Source organism: Callithrix jacchus, chromosome 19 (assembly GCF_049354715.1).
Source record: "Callithrix jacchus isolate 240 chromosome 19, calJac240_pri, whole genome shotgun sequence".
Classification (NCBI taxonomy): domain Eukaryota; kingdom Metazoa; phylum Chordata; class Mammalia; order Primates; family Cebidae; genus Callithrix; species Callithrix jacchus.
Window position 1 is genome coordinate 8570553 of NC_133520.1, and position 22156 is coordinate 8592708.

The 22156-nt window shown below is 38.9% G+C and overlaps 1 protein-coding gene across 2 annotated transcripts in view; it reads left to right on the forward strand.

The window, feature by feature from the left end:
- The window catches only part of IARS2 (isoleucyl-tRNA synthetase 2, mitochondrial), a 66162-nt gene that overhangs the window by 23739 nt on the left and 20267 nt on the right, over positions 1–22156 (forward strand). For both annotated transcript variants that reach the window (XM_008985188.5, XM_002760499.7), the window contains exons 10-14: positions 537–627; positions 3857–4008; positions 8699–8859; positions 18644–18746; positions 20287–20380. In XM_008985188.5, coding sequence (XP_008983436.4) covers positions 537–627; positions 3857–4008; positions 8699–8859; positions 18644–18746; positions 20287–20380 — 601 coding nt within the window. The remainder of the gene's footprint in view (positions 1–536; positions 628–3856; positions 4009–8698; positions 8860–18643; positions 18747–20286; positions 20381–22156) is intronic.

The window sequence follows — 22156 nt, forward strand, 5'->3', positions numbered from 1 at the left end:
GAGACCACTCAAAGATGTTTTAATATATTTTGTTATTTAAGTTTATGTATATGCTTCAATAACACATTTTGCCTTTGATGATTTAAATGTATAAAATTCACAAATTCCTATTTCTTTTTGTGTGTGTGTGTGATGGAGTCTTACTCTGTCACCCAGACTAGAGTGCAGTGGCACCATCTTGGTTCACTGCAACCTCTATCTCCAGGGTTCAAGTAATTCTCCTGCCTCACCCTCCCAAGTAGCTGGGATTACAGGTGCATGCCACCATGCCTGGCTAATTTTGTATTTGTATTTTTAGTAGAAATGGGTTTTGCCATGTTGGCCAGGCTGGGCTCGAACTCCTGACCTCAAGTGATCCGCCTGCCTCAACCTCCCACAGTACTGGGATTACAGGCAATGAGCACTGGGCCCAGCCAAGTAACTGGGGTTTCAGGGTAGAGAAGGACTAGGCTATATGTTTTACATATATTGTTTTGCCGGATCGTCATAAGAGAAAATGTCATGATATTTTAATTGTTCAAAATGATACTTTATAGGATTGTTTAGTGAATGAAGATGGAATTTTCACAGATGTCGCAGGTCCTGAACTTCAAAACAAGGCTGTCCTCGAAGAGGGAACTGATGTGGGTGAGCATTACATCTGTTGATATCATGTATGTTTTCTGAAAAGCAGCTAGCAGTAGCCTTTGCTACCTATTTTCCCTTCTTATACTTTAACAGAAACAAAAAACTAAAAATATGTCTTGTTTTGCCACGTTTTAAAATGAAGTTTGGTGTACTTTTTTTATCTTTTGCTCTGAAGCTGCTCTATTTAAGCAAGTCAGGGCAGTAATAGGGAGTGAAGTTATTTTAGGGCTATGGAGGTAATAATCAGAGCAGTATTACTTTGTGGAAAAATAAAATCAAGATCAGGGCTGGATGTTTACTGTAAATTACACATTCCACACTCTCTGTTTAACCCTTGTAAATAACTGACCCATATAGCATGGTTTATATATTCGGATCTCGAGAATCCTCCAGTCTTGAATTGTCTTTCTTTCTTTACAGATTTAGAGACCGGGTGCTATGAAAACCTCTGTTTGCCCACACTAAGACTAAGGCTAATTAGACCTGATATATTACTTTTCTAGGGCTACTAGAAAAAAGCATTATAAACTTGGTGGTTTAAAACAACATAAATTTATTCTCTCTTGCCTCTTTCTAGCTTTTGGTGGCTCCTGGAAATCCTTGACATGCCTTGGTTTATAACTGTGTTATTCCACTCTCTGCCTCTCTTGTCACATGGCCTTTTTTAGATCTTATTCGTTTTTTCGAGACAGAGTCTGACTTCTTCACCCTGGCTGGTGTGGAGTGGCATGCTCTTAGCTCACTGCCACCTCCATGTACTAGGTTCAAGTGATTCTTGTGCCTCAGCTTCCTGAGCAGCTGGGATTACAGGCACACATCATCACACCCAGCTAACTTTATTTTATTTTTATTTTTTGTGACAGAGTCTTACTCTGTGGCTCAGGCTGGAGTGCAGGGGTGTGATCTCAGCCTCCTGGATTCAAGTGATTCTCTTGCCTCAGCCTCCCAAGTAGCTGGGATTACAGGCACACATTACCACTCCCGGCTGATTTTTGTATTTTTAGTAGAGATAGGGTTTCGCTATGCTGATCAGGTTGGTCTTGAAGTCCTGACTTCAGTTGATCTGCCCTCCTTGGCCTCTCAGAGTGCTAGGATTACAGGGGTGAGACCCTACCGTTTCAAGCCACAATTTTTTAATTTTTAATTTTTAGTTGGGGTTTCACCATGTTGGCCACACTGGTCTCGAACTCCTGGCCTCAAGTAGTCCATGTGCCTAGGCCTCCCAAAGTGTTGGGATTATAGGCGTGAGCCACCGCACCTGGCTACCTTCTTTAGGTCTTATATGTCTCTCTGTGAATCCTCGTTGGTTTTTTTTTTTATTGGAGGGACTGGTTCTTTATTTCAGAAGGACACTTGTCAGTATTTAGTATCAAAACAGTTGCACTATTGATTTCTGTTTCTCCCAATCAGCCTACGTCAGTCTACATCAAAGGAGAGTACATTGTAAGCCAGTAAGCTGTAGGATGTACGCCGGACAGACCTTAAAGAAACTTTACCAGAAAGTGGGGATTGGGTAGGGAAAGAAACTTTATAAGATCAGCAAACTGCCAGCCTGAGTGGCCGTGTTGGCTCACGCCTGTAATCCCAGCACTTTGGGAGGCCGAGGTGGATGGATCATGAGGTCAAGAGTTCGAGACCAGCCTGGCCAACGTGGTGAAACCCCCTCTCTACTAAAATACAAAAAATGAGCCAGGTGTGGTGGCATGCGCCTGTAATCCCAGCTACACGGGAGGCTGAGGCAGGAATCACTTGAACCCGGGAGGTGGAGGTTGCAGTGAGCTGAGACCACACCACTGCCCTCCAGCCTGGGCGACAGAGCAAGACTCCATCCCAGAAACAAACACCTAAAAAAACCTGCCAGTCCACAGACTATAGAGGGCAGTCACAGTCAGCTTCAGTGGCCAGGGTGCCATAAAGAAGCACAGTTTCAAAATAATACAAAAATTTAAAAGTTTTGTACATAAGCTGTGTGATACTAAGCACAATGAGATGGCACTTTTAGAGACAGCAGCTTCAAACCCAGAAAAGGATATTGAGATGAATTTCACATACCTAAATCAGTGGCAAAAACAATCTTCTTTCTATCCTCTTCATTTTAAGAACACCAGGGCTCCCTAATGCAGTGTGACCTCACTGAAACTTGATTTAGGGTCCTTTCTAATGCAGTGTGACCTCATACTAACTTGATTACATCTGCAGAAACCTGATTTCTAAGTAAGGTCACATTCACTAGGGTTGGGGGATAGATCTTCTTGGGGACACAGTTCAACCCATTACAGCTGTTTTCTTCCAGATTACCCGGAGACCATTTTAAGATTCATGGCATGAAAGATTATGACTCTAAATTTCAATCTAGAATTCTAGATATAATCAGTTCATCTTTGATGTGAAAGGAGGTGGAAGTGGCATAATTTGGAGTCTGATTAAGATTTTACAGTCCCTGCTTTTTACTTGCCAGGAGATGCCGAGAGCATGCCTTTGATACCTGGAAGGTGACTACTTTTTTGTGTGTGTGTGAGATGGAGTCTTGCTTTGTTGCCCAGGCTGGAGTGCAGTGGCACGATCTCAGTTCACTGCAGCCTCTGCTTCTCAGGTTCAAATGATTCTCCCACCTTAGCCTCCCAAGTAGCTGGGATTATAGGCGCATGGCACTGCACCCTGCTAATTTTTTTGTATTTTTAGTAGAGGTGGGGTTTCACCATGCACAGCAGGCTGGTCTTGAATTCCTGACCTCAAGTGATCCTTCTGCCTCTGCCCCTCAAAGTACTGGGATTATAGGCATGAGCCACCATGCCCGGCCAAGGTGACTACTTTTTTTTTTTTTGAGACAATCTCACTCTGTCACCCAGGCTGGAGTACAGTGATGTGATCTCGGCTCGCTGCAGCCTCCATCTCCTGGGTTCAAGCAATTCTCCTGCCTCAGCCTCCCAAATAGCTGGGACTACAGACACACACCACCATGTCCAGCTAATTTTTGTATTTTTGGTAGAGACGGGGTTTCACCATGTTGGCCAGGATGGTCCTGATCTCCTGACCTCATGATCCACCCACCTTGGCCTCCCAAAGTGCTGGGATTACAGGGACAAGGCACCACACCTGGCCCAAGGTGACTACCCTTTACACCTATTGCTGCAGATTAAGTACTTCCTGGAAGTTTAGAGCATTATTAGGATTTTCATAGTTCTTTTAAATTATGTGTAATATAATTAGGTTTTTTTTTTTTTTTAAGTTATAAAGATGCTTCAGACTGCAAAGAATTTGTTGAAAGAAGAAAAATTGGTACACAGCTATCCCTATGACTGGAGGACTAAGAAACCAGTGGTTATTCGTGCCAGCAAGCAGTGGTTTATAAATATCGCGGATATTAAGACTACAGCCAAGGTATGAAAAGCATCCTAGTATAAGGGTTTGGGTTTATCATTCCCTCCGTATAAAAGGGCTGCATATGAGGTTGAGGTGGGGTTTTGGAAGTGGAAAGCATTGTTGCTATTAAGGTTTAGTTTAATAAAATTGTAGAGTATTAGATCTGGAAGGACCTTGGACTACCATTTTTTTCATTATACGTGTGTGGGAAATGAGGCATGGAAAGGTCAAGTGATTTGTCCAGATCACACTGTGAGTAGATAGACTTTCTTGCTCAGTGTAGTCAAAGTTTGGACAGAACTATGTCCGCGTTTAACCTGCTGCAGCCTCTGTTTTCTCATCTGTAGAAAGTGATGATAATGCCTATCTCATACAGTAAGGGAATACAGGTTTCCAGAATATGATCTGATACATAATAAGCATTCAGTAAAATCTTTTTAAACCCTTTGCTTTCTTGAGACTGGAATTGCAATTAATTTAAAAAGTTACTGTTCTAGTTACAAAGGAAGCATATTAAAAAGTAAGATTAATCATATAGGAAGTTGTTTCTTTTAGTTAACGAATGCTTATTACTGGTGTTCTAAATACTATACATATATTTGAGCCCTTTTATTTAATATGTATCTTTCTATGTGGGTGTGTGTAAACATCTCTCACAACTTGATTTAATGAAAGAACTTAAATATATATGTGTTTGCAGAAATAGGAACGCTTTTACTGTTGGTGGAAGTATAAATTAGTTCAAACATGTGGAAGATAGTGTGGTGATTCGTAAAAGGTCTAGAAATAGAAATACAATTTGACCCCGCAATCCCATTACTGGGTATATACCCAAAGGATTATAAATCATTCTTTAAAGACACATTCACATGTATGTTCATTGTGGCGCTGTTTACAATAGCAAAGACTTGGAACTAACCCAAATGCCCATCATTGATAGACCGGATAAAGAAAATGTGGCATATATACACCATGGAATACTATGCAGCCATAAAAAAGGATGAGTTCATGTCCTTTGCAGGGACATGGATGAATCTGGAAACCATCATTCTCAGCAAACTGACACAGGAACAGAAAACCAAACACCGTTTGTTCTTACTCATAGGTGGGTGTTGAGCAGTGAGAACACATGGACCCAGGGAGAACATCACACACTGGGGTCTGTTGGGGGCTGGGGGTCTTGGGGAGGGATAGCAGGGGATGGGAGATTGGGGAGGGATAACATTAGGAGAAATACCTAATGTAGGTGACGGGGGGACAGAGGCAGCAAACCACCATGGCATGTGTAACAGTCCTGCAAGATCTGCACATGTACCTCAGAACTTAGTTTAATTAAAAAAATATATATATAAATATATATATATATGTTAACCAGTTTGAATATATAGATATTTTGCTTCACAGTTTGAAATATATTACTGTATTAAGCCGGTTTATTTATTGGCCTGGCAATTTGGGGTCCTTGCCAAAGCTGTTTACAGCAGTTTATACTGTCTATACTTGTGTAATGTGGACAACGGTAATATATAGTATGTTTTGTTTTTTTTTCTTCATTTAAAGCCTCTCTTCCTTATTTGTCAGTGTTAAAATTTGTAAATTGCAGATCTGTCAATTGCAGCTCTGCACCGATTTTTGATTGTAGAATGTCCAAGTCTGATGCAATGTATTTAAGCTAAGTTTTTTTTTTTAACTTTTTTGTAAAGTTAAAAATTGTTGTGGCCGGCCGTGGTGGCTCACGCCTGTGGTCCCAGCACTTTGGGAGGCTTAGGTGGGCAGATCACGAGGTCAAGAGATCAAGACCATCCTGGCCAACATGGTGAAACCCCATCTCTAAAAAAAAAAAAATTGTTGTTTGCAGAATTAGTGAGAATAAGATAATGTATCGTCATAGTCCCATCACTCAGTTTCAACAATAATGAGCTTTTGGTTAATTTTGTTTCGTTTTATTTTGTTTTGAAACGGAGTCTTGCCCTATTGCCAGGCTGGAGTGCAGTGGCATGATCTCTGCTCACTGCAATCTCTGCCTGCTGGTTGAAGCAATTCTCCTGCCTCAGCCTCCCAAGTAGCTGAGACTGCAGGCGCGTGCCACGATCCCTGGTTAATTTTTGTATTTTTAGTAGAGATGGGGTTTCACCGTGTTGGCCAGGCTGGTCTCGAACTCCTGACCTTGTGATCTGCCTGCCCCTGCCTCCCAAAGTGCTGGGATTACAGGTGTGAGCCACCATGCCTGGTCAATTTTGTTTTTATCTACATCTCTTCTACCACCCACTTTTTACCCCTTACCAATTGTATTATTTTGAACCAAACTCCAGGCTTTATTTTTTCCATATTATATATTGTCCTGGCAATATCTTAGCACATATATTTGAAAGGTAAACTTTTTTTTTTTTTTTTTTGAGATGGAGTTTCGCTCTTGTTACCCAGGCTGGAGTGCAGTGGCACGATCTCGGCTCACTGCAACCTCCGCCTCCTGGGTTCAGGCAATTCTCCTGCCTCCGCCTCCTGAGTAGCTGGAATTACAGGCATGTGCCACCATGCCCAGCTAATTTTTTGTATTTTTAGTAGAGACGGGGTTTCGCCATGTTGACCAGAATGGTCTCCATCTCTTGACTTCGTGATCCACCCGCCTCGGCCTCCCAAAGTCCTGGGATTACAGGCTTGGGCCACCACGCCCGGCCCAGACTCTTTTTTTTTTTTAAGTAGGGTCTTGCTCTGTCACCCAGACTGGAGTACAGTAGTGTGATCTCAGCTCACTGAAACCTTCACCTTCCAGGCTCAAATGATCCTCCCACCTCAGCCTCCAGAGTAGCTGGGACTACAGGTGTGTGCTGCCATGCCTGGCTGATTTTTGTATTTTTTGTAGAGATAGGGTTTCCTCAGGTTGCCTAGGTTGGTTTTGAACTCCTGAGCTCAAAGCAGTCTGCCTGCTTCAGCGTCTCAAAGTGCTAGGATTACAGGCATGAGCCCAAGATAAACTCTTTAAAGCATAATTCCCATGCTATTATCACAGCATTGAAAAAGCAATAGTTATTCCTTAGCATAATCAAGTATCTATTCAATATTTACATTTCTTGTACTTTTAAACCAAGTATAGTATTAATCAAATTGATTTGTAGGCATTTTGCCATTCTGCCAATAGATGGTGCTACAGAGAGTTTTGGGGGAGGGGACTGCTGGTAGTAAACGGTGAGCGAGGAAAGCATTTAAACCTTCTCTGAAAATGTAACAATGCTTTTATTAATGGATAGAAAGATTTTTAAAAATGAAATTAACATTTTGACCTTTTTGGAGACTATTAATAAACATTTTTGCTATACAATTCATCTTTTGCTAATTGACAAAATCAAATGATAGTAGTTTTTAGCCTTTTTGTGGGGGAGTGAAGGAAGGCAGCTTTATTGAGAGGAAGTAACTGTTACCCATTTGTCTGTTTATAGATAGATATTTATTTTAGAGACAGGCTCTTGCTCTGTCGCCCAGGCTGGAGTGCAGTGCCATGGTCATAGCTCACAGCAACCTTGAACTCCTGGGCTCAGGTGATCCTCCTATGTCAGCCTCCCAAAATGCTAGGATTACTGGTGTGAGCCACATGCTTGGCCTTATTTTGAGAAAGTGTTTTTGGTATTGTAAACTATATTATGTAAAATTAGGTATATTGCAATCTTTTTTTGGCAGCTTACGATAGTAATTTCTTTTATGTATTTTTATTTTTTTTGAGATGGAGTTTCACTGTTGTTGCCCAGTTTGGAGTGCAATGGCATGATCTTGGCTTATGGCAACCTCTGCCTCTCGGGTTCAAGTGATTCTCCTGCCTCAGCTTCTTGAGTAGCTGGGATTACAGGCATGTGGCACCACGCCCGGCTAATTTTTTATTTTTGGTGGAGATGCAGTTTCTTCATATTGCTCAGGCTGGTCTTGAACTCCTGACCTCAGGTGATCCACCCACGTCAGCCTCCCAAAGTGGTGGGATTACAGGCATGGGCCACTGTGCCCAGCCTAGTAATTTATTTTTTAAGCATTTTAAAAAATGCTTCAAAAATGGTGGAAATCAAGTTTGAATTGATTTTTAACTATACGTTAGTGAAGTATTATACTTCTATGAAAGCTTTTTTTTTTTTTTAGACGGAGTTTTGCTCTTGTTACCCAGGCTGGAGTGCAATGGTGCGATCTCGGTTCACTGCAACCTCCGCCTTCTGGGTTCAGGCAATTCTACCTCTGCCTCCTGAGTAGCTGGGATTACAGGCACGCGCCACCATGCCCAACTAATTTTTTGTATTTTTAGTAGAGATGGGGTTTCACCATGTTGACCAGGATGGTCTCAATCTCTTGACCTCGTGATCCACCTGCCTTGGCCTCCCAAAGTGCTGGGATTACAGGCGCGAGCCACCGCGCCCAGCCTATGAAAGCTTTTATTACCAGTTTTGATCTAGGGTTGGTATAAATTGGAAATTGGCATGAAATCTTTTGTAACATTGTTCAAAGGTGAAGTCTGCTCCTGATATTATTTATTAAATTCTTTATGGCTCCATTTTTACTTTGCCTTATTTGCTTTGAAATCTTTTAGTTTTTCATTTTTTTGGGTGGGGGGTAAGGGAGGCATGTGAATGGCTACAAACATCCAAAAGAAAGAAATGCATTTCAAAAATTTACTGTCTAGAATCTTTGTTCTGCTTTCTCTCACAAGACTTGATTTATGAATTTATTGCAGGAATTGTTAAAAAAGGTGAAATTTATTCCTGGATCAGCACTGAATGCCATGGTTGAAATGATGGACAGGCGGCCATATTGGTGTATATCAAGGCAAAGAACTTGGGGTGTTCCAATTCCTGTGTTTCATCATAAGACAAAGGATGAATACTTGATCAACAGGTAGAATGCTTTCTAAAATTTTTCAGTGTATTAGTGTGTTTTTTTTCTTCAAAAACGGAAACATAATGTGGATGATTGAGAACTGTTTATATATGTTAAATAAAATATGCTAAAATAGCCTTTTTGGGGGACTAAAATATAAACTCAAAAAGATTCTTTCATACAGGTAAAATATTAAAAACCAGATATACATAAATATCGATACTTAGAAGTAAAGGCCCTGGTTTTTTTCTATCAGAATTTATTGGGCTGGATTAAGATATCCTGGATCCAAAGATGGGCAGTATTCAGCAGGGGAACCTGAAATGTCATTTTTCTTCATGAATGAAGAGCATCACTCTCATATTCTGAGTCTTCTCTCCTTTTCAGTGGAAATGGAATTGTGTAATTGTGTAGTTACTTAAAAATCAAGAAATACAATAAAATAATTAAATGCACATCATTACACTGATCATTATATTCCCTGTTCTTTCTTGTTTCTTTCCTTATTATTTTTTAAAATTTGGAAAGATAATAGATGAACATAGTGAAGAATTCATAATAGAAAAGCTTGTACACTGAAAAGCAGGCTTTTTCCTACTACAGGTACCTGGAACCATTTATTTTATTTTAATTTATTTTTTTAATCTCAGGGTTCTGGGAAAATACAGACCACAGAATATTTTTTGTTTTTTGAGACAGAGTGTTACTCTGTCGCCTAGGCTGGATTGCAGTGGTACATTCTTGGCTCCCTGGAACCTCTGCGTCCTGAGTTCAAGTGATTTTCTGCTCCAGCCTGCTAGGTAGTCAGACTACAGGCGCCCACCACTACGCCTGGCTAATTTTTTTTTTTTTTTTTTTTTTGGAAATGGAGTTTTTCTCTATGGTTAGGCTGGAGTGCAATGGCACGATCTCTGCTCACTGCAGCCTCTGCCTCCTGGGTTCAAGCGATTCCCCTGTCTCAGCCTCCTGAATAACTGGGACTATAGGCGTGTGCCACCACGCCTGGCTAATTATTTTTTATTTATTAGAGGGCAAAATATCTAGGGAATTTTACTGAGGTGATTGAGGTGGGTGGGGATTCCTTGGTGAAATAGCCCTCTGGACTATGAGATGGATTATACGTATGTATTAGTAAATATAGCAAACTGGTTTGACTATAATTTATCCTGACAATTAAATGGTACATCGGTTGACTGGTCAGTAAGTTAGGTGAAATAAATATGAGCTTCGTCAGAAAAACACAAACAAGTTTTCATTAGGTATATTTATGTTCTATTTACTCAATACATTTATGTGGTAGTGTTACAGATTCTTCTGTGTATCTGCCAATGCGTTGGTTGCGTGATGTTTGTTGATTTCTGATACTGAAGTAGCATAGTCAGACAGAATATTGGCCTAAAGAAATGACAGACAAACTTAGCCATATTGTCTGTCAATTCATAGGTCATTTTCCTGTATACCATTTCTGAATGATGACTCTAATCCTCTTCCATTATTGGATCTTTTTGGTGATACAACACTCGAATTTAAGAAAATCGATATTAATTCTTAATCATTTGTTGATTTTTTTTTTTTTAATGAATGAGAGGTTCTTAACCTTGCCCAGGTTGGCCTTGAACGCATAGCCTCGCCTCCTCAAGCGCCAGGACAACTGGCCCAAGCCACCACAGCTCCTCTATTTGTTGATTTTACAAAACAGGCTGAAAGTTTATCTTGTTTCTGCCAGAATCAATTCAGATTCCAAGTGACCACAATTTTCTGTCTTTCTTTATTATACTTTTATATTGTAGCAAGTTGGTAACCATCAGAAGTAACAGCGTCTCCACTGGAAATTGGTACACGGTCCACATGGAGTTGCTGTTACACTTGATAACACCATTAAACATACAAGAAGATTCCTTTTGCTCTAGATGAGATCTGTACTTTATCTCTAAGTAAACCTGTTTCACAGAAGAAAGTCTCAATATATTCATGTTGGAAATATGTTTAGGGACTGGTATATTTGAAACTCTGTTTCTTTGTGATTTGAATTAATGGTGTAATTTGTATTTTATATCATATTTGTATTTTCTCAAGAAATAATTCCAATTCTGGCTTTACTGTAATTGGTCATATTTTGAATCTGTGATATAACGCCATTACAAGTTAGGTTGAAATCTGTTACTAGTCAATAAAAGCAGAGGGAATAATTTTTAGCATAAAAAAGATGACTACCTAGGAAGGAAAAGAAGTTGGTTAAATTTCCTTCATCATTTCAGACAGTTATAATCACTTTCATGCTATTAATGCTATAGCTAACATATGGAAACTTAGCCCCTGACTTCTGGAAGTTATGAGAAATTTAGTAAAAATAGGCAAGGAATTTCCAGTATAATTTGAGTGTTAACTTTAGCTACCTCAAATTTTTTCTCAATTAACAATAATAAACCTTTTGTTCAAAAAATTTATGTTTATTAAAGAAAAATTTCTCCAAAATGGTTTCCTGTTACCTTTATAACATAAATCTAGGATTAAATTAAAAATAGAAATTTCCCTCCCAAATTTCACTGTGTTCTAGCATTAAATTTAGTAAACAAATGTGAAACATTTAGCCTCTTACCTCATTCTTCCAGTAAGTTACAGAAGAAAAGTTGCGTTAATAATCCTTAATATTTTTGCTTCTAAATGCAAAACACGGAAGACAGTGGGAAGATAGCAGCAGTCGTTTCTTTGTTACTTAGTAATCTTCATGCTGCTTAATTGAAGTTCAAAATGATTGGTTGCTGTTTTAGTTGCTCATGCTACCCACTGGTATTTCACAGATTGAAACCTAAGAAGGAACACGTAATGCATGTGTTTAGATAAGGCCTTTGAGTAAAGTACAAGGTTTTATGATTGATTTATTACTTTGTGAAATACAGCATTAAGATGGAAGCATATAGATTACGTACTGATAAGTGGTTTCACCTACTTTTATCAGCACTCATTTATATTGATCTTTGGGTTATAAGTTAACTATGTGTTTGTGTTAAGTATAGGATATTAAAGAAATGAAGGGAGAATTCTTAAATTTCAGACAAATTTAGACTTTTTTCTTGTATTTTTTCTTAAAGAATATTAAATGTCACAAGGAAATAGAAAATGGTTCACAAAATTTTTTAAGTATTATCTGTTTCATTATTAAAAAAAATTATTAAAAACCTAAGTATTTACCAAAGAAAATAAGAGGACTAGTGTCTCTTGTGTGGAGGTATGTATATAAGATGTCCAATACAGTTGTTTTTATAAAAGACCGTAATGATAAACAAAAGAAGATGTGATTTAGGTTAGTGATAGAAGATTGAATATGCACCTGTTAAAAATGTCAGCTTAGCTCCTAATGAGTGGCTAGTTCCTTGTATATAAAAATCAAATGAACATAATGTATTCAGCATTTGGATATTGCAAGATTTTTGTCATATCTCTATAATGAGTATCTTTTGAGCACTTGATCACTGTTAACTTTATATATTTTTTTCAAATTATTTTTTCAAATTTTGTTTAAACATTAAATTCACCTTTGTTTTTATCATCATTATACCTAGCTCAAGTTTGTGGGTTATATGTCTGTTTATTTTTATTGCAATTTTTGTTTTCAAAATCTGTCACACTTTTTACAGAAATTCAGAATACCAGAGTATAAGGCAAGAGAAAGCTTTCTTTTGGTGATATCAATTTTGTGCACTTAAATTTTCATTTGTTTGGATTGTGAGGATGTTTTGTCTTAGAAATCTGTATTTTTTTTTCTTTTTTGAGACGAAGTTTTGCTCTTGTTACCCAGGCTGGAGTGCAATGGTGCGATCTCGGCTCACCACAACCTCTGCCTTCTGGGTTCAGGCAAATCTCCTGCCTCTGCCTCCTGAGTAGCTGGGATTACAGGCACGCGCCACCATGCCCAGCTAATTTTTTATATTTTTAGTAGAGACGGGGTTTCACCTTGTTGACCAGGATGGTCTCGATCTCTTGACTTTGTGATCCACCCGCCTCGGCCTCCCAAAGTGCTGGGATTATAGGCGTGAGCCACCATGCCTGGCCGGTTTATTTATTAAAATTAATTTTTCTTTTTGTTTTGAGATGGAGTCTTGCTTTGTTGCCAGGCTGGAGTGCAATGGTGTGATCTTGGCTTACTGCAACCTCTGCTTTCCGGGTTTAAGCAGTTCTCCTGCCTCAGCCACCTGAGTAGCTGAGATTACAGCTGCGTGCCATTATGCCCAGCTAATTTTTGTATTTTGAGTAGAGATGAGGTTTCACCATGTTGGCCAGGATGGTCTTGATCTCTTAACCTCCTTATCTGCCCACCTTGGCCTCCCCAAGTGCTGGAATTACAGGTGTGAGCCACTGTGCCCAGCCCTTTTTTTTTTTTTGAACAGGATCTTATTCTGTCACCCAGGCTGGAGTGCAGTGGTGCAATCTCAGCTCACTGCAACCCTGCAACCTTCGCCTCCCGGGTTCAAGTGATTCTCCTGCCTCAACACCCCCCACCTTCAAGTAGCTGAGACTACAGTCATGCATCACCATGCCTGGCTAATTTTTGTATTTTTTTAGAGACAGGGTTTTGCCATGTTGCCCAGACTGGTCTTGAATTTTTGAGCTCAAGCGATCCATGCACCTCAGCCTTCCAAAGTGCTAGGATTACAGGTGTGAACCACCGTGCCTGCCCAAAATTAATATATTTGATAAAAAATTGCATATATTTATTATGTACAAAATGTTTTCAAATATGTATGCATTGTGTAATGACTAAATCTAACTCATTAAACATATTTGTTGGGTTTTTCTTTATTCTCATTTTACAGCTATCTTATTGTTTTAAAAATATAAATAATTTGTCTAGAATCTCAAAGCAGAACTGAATTACAGAACATACTGCTTACTAAAGTTCATTTAGTAGACTTTAGTACATGATGTTTTCGTATTTTACAATATGAAGTAAGGAAGGAAGTCTTGTTCTTTAAATATTAGTGAGACTTGCTCTCTGAGATAAAGCTTCTGCCCTTAAAAATATTTCATATTTCTTTTGAATACATTGAACAAATTTCTGTTTTGTTCTGATTCCTATACATAAATAACAAGGAAAACTTAACTATGTTGTTTTATTTACAATAGCCTTTTTCAAATTGGATTTTTAAAAGTGATTTCAGGATTGCTTTTCATTGGTGTAGCTAATGTGTAGTTACATTGTTTCACATAAGTGTAATTAGATAAGCTAAAAGAAAAACCAGAAACCTTTCCTTCTTACTAAGAGACTTTTGTCAGTTTTTTAAAGTTTTTTTTTTTGAGACAGATTTGCTCTGTTGCCAGGTGCCATGCTAGAGTGCAGTGACACAATCTCAGCTCACTGCAACCTCCGCCTCCTGGGTTCAAGCAGTTCTCTAGTGTCAGCCTCCTGAGTAGCTGGGACTATAGGCGCGTGTCGGGGTCCGGCAGGTTTGCCGGGGGACTACCGACCCGCGGGAGTCCCCGAGACCGCCAACGTAGATGTCTCGTTCAACCTGAGAGAGAGAGTGCGCGGAAAAGAAGGAATATAGAAAAGTAGAGTCTGGAGGGCTGCGTGAAGATTATGGCCAAAACGCAGCAAATTTATTTTTGTGGGTTACAGCTTTTATACCTTTTGTCTTGTTTACATTTACCTCATCTCAGCAGAAAGAAACAAAGGGGAAAACAGAAAGGAAACAAACTCCATAAAATAGATATCCGGGGCTTGATATCCTGCTCAGGAAGCAGTTTAAGGGGGCTAGTGGTAGTAGTTTACATTTCAATGATTTTACATTCCAAAGATACAATGGCACCCTTAAGGTGCTGGTTAAACCTGTTTTTCACCAGGAGCTAAAACAAAGGCTTGGCTCCAGGGAAAATATGGGCAGAGGTCTCTGCTCCTCTTAGACATTTCAATTGCAGCAAGTTTATTGCTTACACAGAGACTGAAGGGGGACATGGAAGCAGACAGCACAATGTCCTCATAAACTGCAGGCCTTTGCTTTGCATTCTGTTGTTGCTTTTAGTGAGTCAGCTCACAGCCCTGTCTCACTCGACAGCCCTCGAGGTGAGGAAATGCAGTACAGGTCCAGCAGCCAAACTGGGACGAGTCAACTAACTGTCTCGAGCGTTTGGCGCGAACACCACAGGCGTGCACCACCACGCCCAGCTAATTTTTGTATTTTTTAGTAGAGGGGGGTTTCACCATGTTGGCCAGGATGGTTTTGATCTCTTGACCTCGTGATCTGCCTGCCTCGGCCTCCCAAAGTGCTGGGATTACAGGCATGAGCCACCGCGCCCAGCCTAAAAAGTTTTTTTAAACTTGCAAGTAAAGTGTATATAAAGCACAAAATTACATTTCTTATACTAAAATACATTCTGCATCTAAGTAAATTACTAATATTAAAGAAAATGTGGCAATTAAAATGAATTTTAGACTAGAGGTGTTTGACTAAACTTGGTGGGAATTTATAGTTGCCTTAATGACAGGTCAACAGCAAAATTGGACTCTTTCTTTCTCAATGCTTTTAGTTATAGACTCAGTAGGTTACTTGAATATAGTTAAATAATATTTAAAATGTAATTGAATTTTCTGATATTTAAGAATATGAAAAAGAACTTTATTTTATTAAATAATAATAATAATTTTTTACAATAATGGTCTTGAGCTCCTGGGCTCAAGTGATCCTCCTGCCTTGGCCTCCCAAAGTGCTAGGATTATAGTCATGAGCCACTGTGCCTGGCCAAGAATATGAAGAAGAGCTTAGTTTTATTAAAGTTGAATTTAGCATTCTAAAATATGAATGTGGAGCTGAGTGTGGTGGCTCACAACCCATAATCCTAGCATTTTGGTAGGCTGAGGCCAGAGGATTGCATGAGGCCAGGCATTCAAGACCAGCCTGAGCAGCAAAGCAGATCCCCATCTCTAGAGGAAGGAAAAGAACCGAACAGGGCATGTTGGCATGGGCCTGTAGTCCCAGCTACTCAGGAGGCCGAGGCCGGAGGGTTACTTGATGCAGGAGTTCAGGACTTCAAGTGAGCTATGATCACGTGCCACTGCAGTCCAGCCTAGGCCACAGAGTGACACCTTGTCTCAAAAAACTTAATTAATTAATTAATTAAAATAAAATAAAATGGATATGTTTCATCTATAGTCATAAGGTTACTCACCTTTCTTTAGTTACTAGGACTTTTAAGAATAAAAATTTTCACCTAGCTATCTTTGTCACAGCTTTTTCCAGTGTTTACAGAAACTGAAATGATTTATTCTTGTTATTATCAAGTAAGTCACAGGTAGAGTCTGGTCTTTGGACTTAAAGCTTGCCATGTCAACACACTAATCTCTTGAGACTGCCTAGTTCCTAACTTCATCTCTGATACAGTCTTCATTACGCCTGAGTAAAAGAGCCTTTTTGCCATTGCTTAGCAAACTCCAGAGAGTGAGAATGTGAGCTCAGTTACAGTGTTGTCTTTATAGATGAGTTAGAGAGGGAGAATAAAGAAGTAGAAACAGCACTGAACTATGTAAATTTCAAGCCCTGGTTTTAACTGCTACTTGCTTAGCTTTGTAATTTAAGGAACCTTTAGGTGCAGAACAAATCATCTGTCAAGACCCACTATGCATTTCTGTGAATCCAGTTAGCGAGTGCTTGTAAAGTGCTTTGAAAAAAGATGTGTGGTGTATGTATATATGCTTTTGGTTAATACTCTTTATCCTAACATTTTTACCGTATTTGCTAAATTAATGTGAAATTTGAGCCATTTAGTTTTACTTCGATATTATTTTTATCTGTTTTTCCAGTATATTTAAAACCGTGTTACTGTTTTGTTTTTACTCTTTACCTAAACTTGCCAGTCTAAGGATAACGTTGTAAAAAGGAAAGGCAAAATGACACCCATTTTTAGAATTATTTTTTAATGAGAGTTTCATTAGTATGAACAGTGTTATCTCATAATCGTGTGTATATGTGCATGGAAATGCACTAGTATCTCAGGGTTGGTTTTGTTTTTTCTTTCGTTCTTTAGATTTATTCACATTTTTCTATTATACTATATTCATATTTTCTTAACTGAAAATGTTCTGGACAAACTATCTAAAATAATAATACGTGACTAAATACTATTGTCATATAACTAGGTAGTTATTACATAAAGTTTTTATGGTCTGATAACAAAAGTTTATCTTTGCTGTTAAAGTCTATCTAAAATGAGTGACTGTCTTAGAAACATGCATTTATGCCCATTTTACTTTCTCATTATTTTGAAGTTCTTCAAAGTACATGATGGTAGCATGGTACTTTTTAAATCTGTTCTTCCTAAAATACCAACTTACTGACATACAGCCTTTGTAAGGTGTTTCAAATTTAGATTTGTGGAGCATATTTAATTTGTACTCATTTGATTTTTGCTTCCCACAACAATTTTTGGTAAACACTTCATTTATCTGTGAATTATCAGGCCCAGACCTGACATCAAATAATCAGTTTGAATAATGCTTATATAATACTTATTTAAATGTGGCGGGTATCGTTCTATGTGTTTTATATGTATTAACTCAGTTAATATTCATAGAAAGTCTCTTAATGATGCTGTTACTATTTGTGTTTTATAAATGAGGAAACTGAGGTAGAAATGTTAAGCTCCTTACCCGGGTTCAAGTGGTGGAGCCAGAAATGAAGCCAAAGCCCCCCGCTGGCAGGGTCCATGCTCTTGGCCATTATATGTACTGTAATTAAATGAAAAGCAACCAAAGGAAGCTGTAATAGCAGCAAAGCTGCAATAATACATTCAGTGTTCTAATAAATTAAAAGTGTGTTATTCTCGTGAGAAAATAGAGTATGATTCTTTTCCCTGAGTTTAATTTTCAAATCATTTATTATTGTGTATCTTCCCAAAGGTACAGCAAATTCTGTTTATTTATCTGATAGGGATTTGTTGGCTTTCTGTCATGTGTTAAGCAGTGTACTAAGTTTTATGTGTGTAGTCTCATTTAGTTTGTAGTCGTTCTGAGGGAGGTGTCTAGAATTACTACAATGTAAGTTTCATCAGGGCAGTTTTGCCAACTGCTGTATCTCCAGTGATTACAACTCTGCTCAAGACACTGGAGGTGTTGCATAGTTTTGAACAAATGAATGAGATTATTTATAACGGAAGGGAAAGCCAAGTCTTGAAGAAGTTTTGGTATTTGTCCATGGTCATATAAATACAAAGCAACAGTCAGAATCTAAGCCTTGATGCCTCTCATCACAGTCTCTGCTCTGGTGTGGCATCGCCTCTTACGCAGTTGTCTGTAAGCAGGGAGGGAGTCCTGGACAGTTTTCAAGCAGATTATTCGTGTGATAAAAGCAGTTTAGGAATGCATTCATTTCAAGGGCTGTTTTGTAAATGAAAGGGATGAGGGAAGGCATCAGTCTAGTTGTGAGGAAATGAGGTTGGACTGATAACTGTCAGTGGGAACCACGGTAATCTTTCAAAGGTGGAATGAGAGAGTAAGTTGGTTTAATTTAGTTAGAAATCAGAAGAGGAAAGATAATCAGGAGGTTTCGAGTATGTACCTGGATAGAAAATAGATTGGTAGAAATAGGTAAATCAGAACTGAAACAGCGTGGTCAGAAGAAGACTTTTTTTTTCTTTTTGGGGATGTGTATAATCATTTTTAAATTTATATTGAATTTGAAATGATAGAAGCTTTTTCTTCAAACTAGGGTTTGAGGGAAAAGATAGGAAAAAAAAATCACTGTTTGTTAATTTGAAAATGTTATTCTTCACAATAATTAATTGAACGATTCTGCCATGTCCCCCTGAACAGCCAAACCATTGAGCATATCGTTAAACTAGTGGAGCAGCACGGCAGTGATATCTGGTGGACTCTTCCTCCTGAGCAGCTTCTTCCAAAGGAAGTCTTATCTGAGGTAAATTTCTGTTTGTATTTAACAGCTTTTATTACAGTCCTATATTACAGGACTAAATGACAACGAGAGATTCTTGAGAGTTAAAAAATTATCTTACATAAAGCTAACAAATATATTCGCTGTAAATTAGTAGCTAATTCAGTTTGAAAATGGACATTTTGTTTAGCTATAGAGGTGCAGTATTTAAGACTGGGCGTGATGACTCACACCTGTAATCCCAACACTTTGGAAGGCTGAGGCACGCACATAGCTTGAGTCCATGAGTTCAAGACCAGCCTGGGGAACATGGCAAAACCCTGTCTCTACAAAAAATATAAAATTTAGCCAGGCATGGTGGCATGTGCCTGTAGTCCCAGCTACTTGGGAGGTTGAGGTGGGAGGATGGCTTGAGCCTGGGAAACAGGTTGCAGTGAGCTGAGATTGCACCACTGTACTGCAGCCTGGTTGATAGAGTAAGACTCTGTCCCCAAAAAAACAGTATAGTATTAGGTCAAGCACAGTGGTGCACACCTGTAATCTCAGCACTTTGGGAGTCTGAGGCGGGTGGATCACCTGAGGTCAGGAATTCAAAACTAGCCTGGCCAACATGGTAAAACCTTGTCTCTGCTAAAAAAAAAAAAAAAATTCGCCAGGCTTGGTGGTGCACGCCTGTAGTCTCAGCCACTTAGGAGGCTGAGGCAGAAGAATTGCTTGAACTCAGGAGGTGGAGATTGTGGTGAGCCAAGATCACGCCACTGCACTCCAGCCTGGGTGAAAAAGCGAGACTACATCTCAGAAACACAAAACAAAACAAAACAAAATGTAGTGTTTAATATAGTAGTGGAATGTGAGGGTCAGTTGTTATCTGATTGAGGGCCAGGATTGATTGATTTTGACTGACTTGGTTGATTAAGCTCATGTAATTGTTACTGTGAGAGTACAGTGTCTAATGTTATATAAGGCCTTTGGAGGATTTGTAGTAGAGTTAGCTGATTGTATCACACATTAAAATATCCAAATTTAAAGCTAATTTCAAGAAAATAGAAAGCAATACATATTACACTGGTAAATGTGTAATTCAGTGGCCATAGATACTTTTAAATGTGAATGGAGGGAGTTGTACTTAACCGTGAAATGCTTAAAAATATTGTAAATTTCAGCCGGGCGCGGTGGCTCATGCCTGTAATCCCAGCACTTTGGGAGGCTGAGGCGGGTGGATCACGACGTCAAGAGATTGAGACCATCCTGGTCAACATGGTGAAACCCCGTCTCTACTGAAAATACAAAAATTAGCTGGGCATGGTGGTACGCGCCTGTGGTCCCAGCTACTCAGGAGGCTGAGGCAGGAGAATTGCCTGAACCCAGGAGGCAGTGGTTGCACTCCAGTCTGGGTAACAACAGTGAAACTCCATCTAAAAAAAAAAAAAAAAAATTGTACATTTTATCTAAAAATGTGAACTTCTTGGTTGTATTTCATTTTCTGAAGACTTTTGGGATGCAGTATTTATTATCTGCGTTGTGATCCTTGGTCAACTAACATGCTTTTACATTATCTTACTAGGTTGGTGGTCCTGATGCCTTGGAATATGTGCCAGGTCAGGATATTTTGGACATCTGGTTTGATAGTGGGATTTCATGGTCTTATGTTCTTCCAGGTAATTTTTAAAAATAGATATATGCCGATCAAGAAGTTTTGAAAATATAGAATTGGTATTTAGAAAGGATCTATGATAGAAACCTTTTTTTATGTTTGCTTTATTAAGAGATCTGCTACATTTTAGACCTGGAGGGACCCTTAGAGTTTAATTAATCCAGTGATTTCTAAACCTTTTTTTGTTTTTTGAGATGAAATTTCATTTAGAATTTACGGTACAGAAAATAGTTAAAAATGGGATTTTTTTCTTCTCCTTTAAGCCAGTTCATTCTCCTTGGCCCACTTGGCAACCCCAAGGCACCCAGTTTTGTAAAAACAAAATTTGGAAGTCACTGAAGTTTGGAAAGTCACCCCATCATTTTTCAGAAGAGGAAATGCAAATGACTTAGAGCCAAATTAGGTGATGGTCACATAGATTAATAGTTAGTGTCGAACTGAAACTCAGGTCCCCTGATTTTCACTTCTCATCTTCTATACTTACATTGCTTTTCATGGCTTTTTCTTCTCTCTTTACAAAGAGCTAACTAACTTTATACTTACTGATAGTTAAGGAATGGTTTTGACTGACTGGATAAAGAGAAAGGAGAGACCTTGGGCAGGAATTAGAAAGGAGTAGTAGGGGAAGGCACATATTGGAGGATGTGTTTAGATGCTATACTAAGTGGAAAGCTAGAGTTCAAATGAAGAAGAACAAAGCTTGTTATCCCTGTGAAGTTAGAGACAGGGATGAGATGTCATGGAAGCAGTGATGGATCACACAGTTCCTCACTCTCCTGCTAAGGGCCAACTTTGGCCTGGGAGATTCTGTTTGCTTTCTGGAGTAAGGGTATGTGGGAAAAGTAGCTCGTCTGTGAATCTCACAATGAGATTCCTAGTAGATGGATATATTTCCTTCATTTAAGCCTTTCAGCTTAGGAAATTTGAAAAACAAAATACATGTAAATTCATGTTTACTCTCTCTTACAGGTAAAATGTGCATAATAATAATGGCCAAGTATAAGTTACATATGAATTTTTATAATTTTTGCGTAGCGTTTTTCAGAATTATTTCATCACTTTCTCCCAGCATATTTGAGAGAAAATATTGCAAGTTTAGGTACCTTGTTTCCCTAAATTATAGTCATGTATTATATATTGACATTCCAGTCAGTAGCAGACTGCATATGTGATGACGGCCCCACAAGATGATAATAAATTAGACTCCTGAACAACAGGGTTCCAACTGCACAGGTTCCATCTACTTATATGTGGATTTTTTTCAATGAAATGCAGATGGAAAATACAGTATTCTCAGGATTTGAAACTTCACATGTAGAAAGGGAGGGCTTTTTGTATACGCAGGTTCAGCGGGGCCAACTGTGGGACTTGAGTCGGTACAGATTTTAGTACGTGTTGGGGTAGGGGGTCTTAGGGGTTGTTGGCCCCTAGAACCAATCCTCTGCATATATCAAGGGATGACTGCTGTATTTTTATATACCCTTTCTGTGTTTAGATATGTTTAGATACACAAATACTTACCATGTGCTGACATTGCCTGCAGTATTCAGTACAGTAACATGCCGTGCAGGTTTGTAGCCTAGGAACAATACACTATGCCATGTAGCAGATGTAAAGTAGGCTATCCCACGAGGTTCGTGTTAATACACTCTGTGACGTTCATACAATGAGGAAATCACCTAAGGACACATTTCTCAGAGCATATCTCTGTTATTAAGCAATGCATGGGTGTGTATTGAAAATGCAGGTCAGTAACACTACTTAAGGTAGTAGGAAGAAG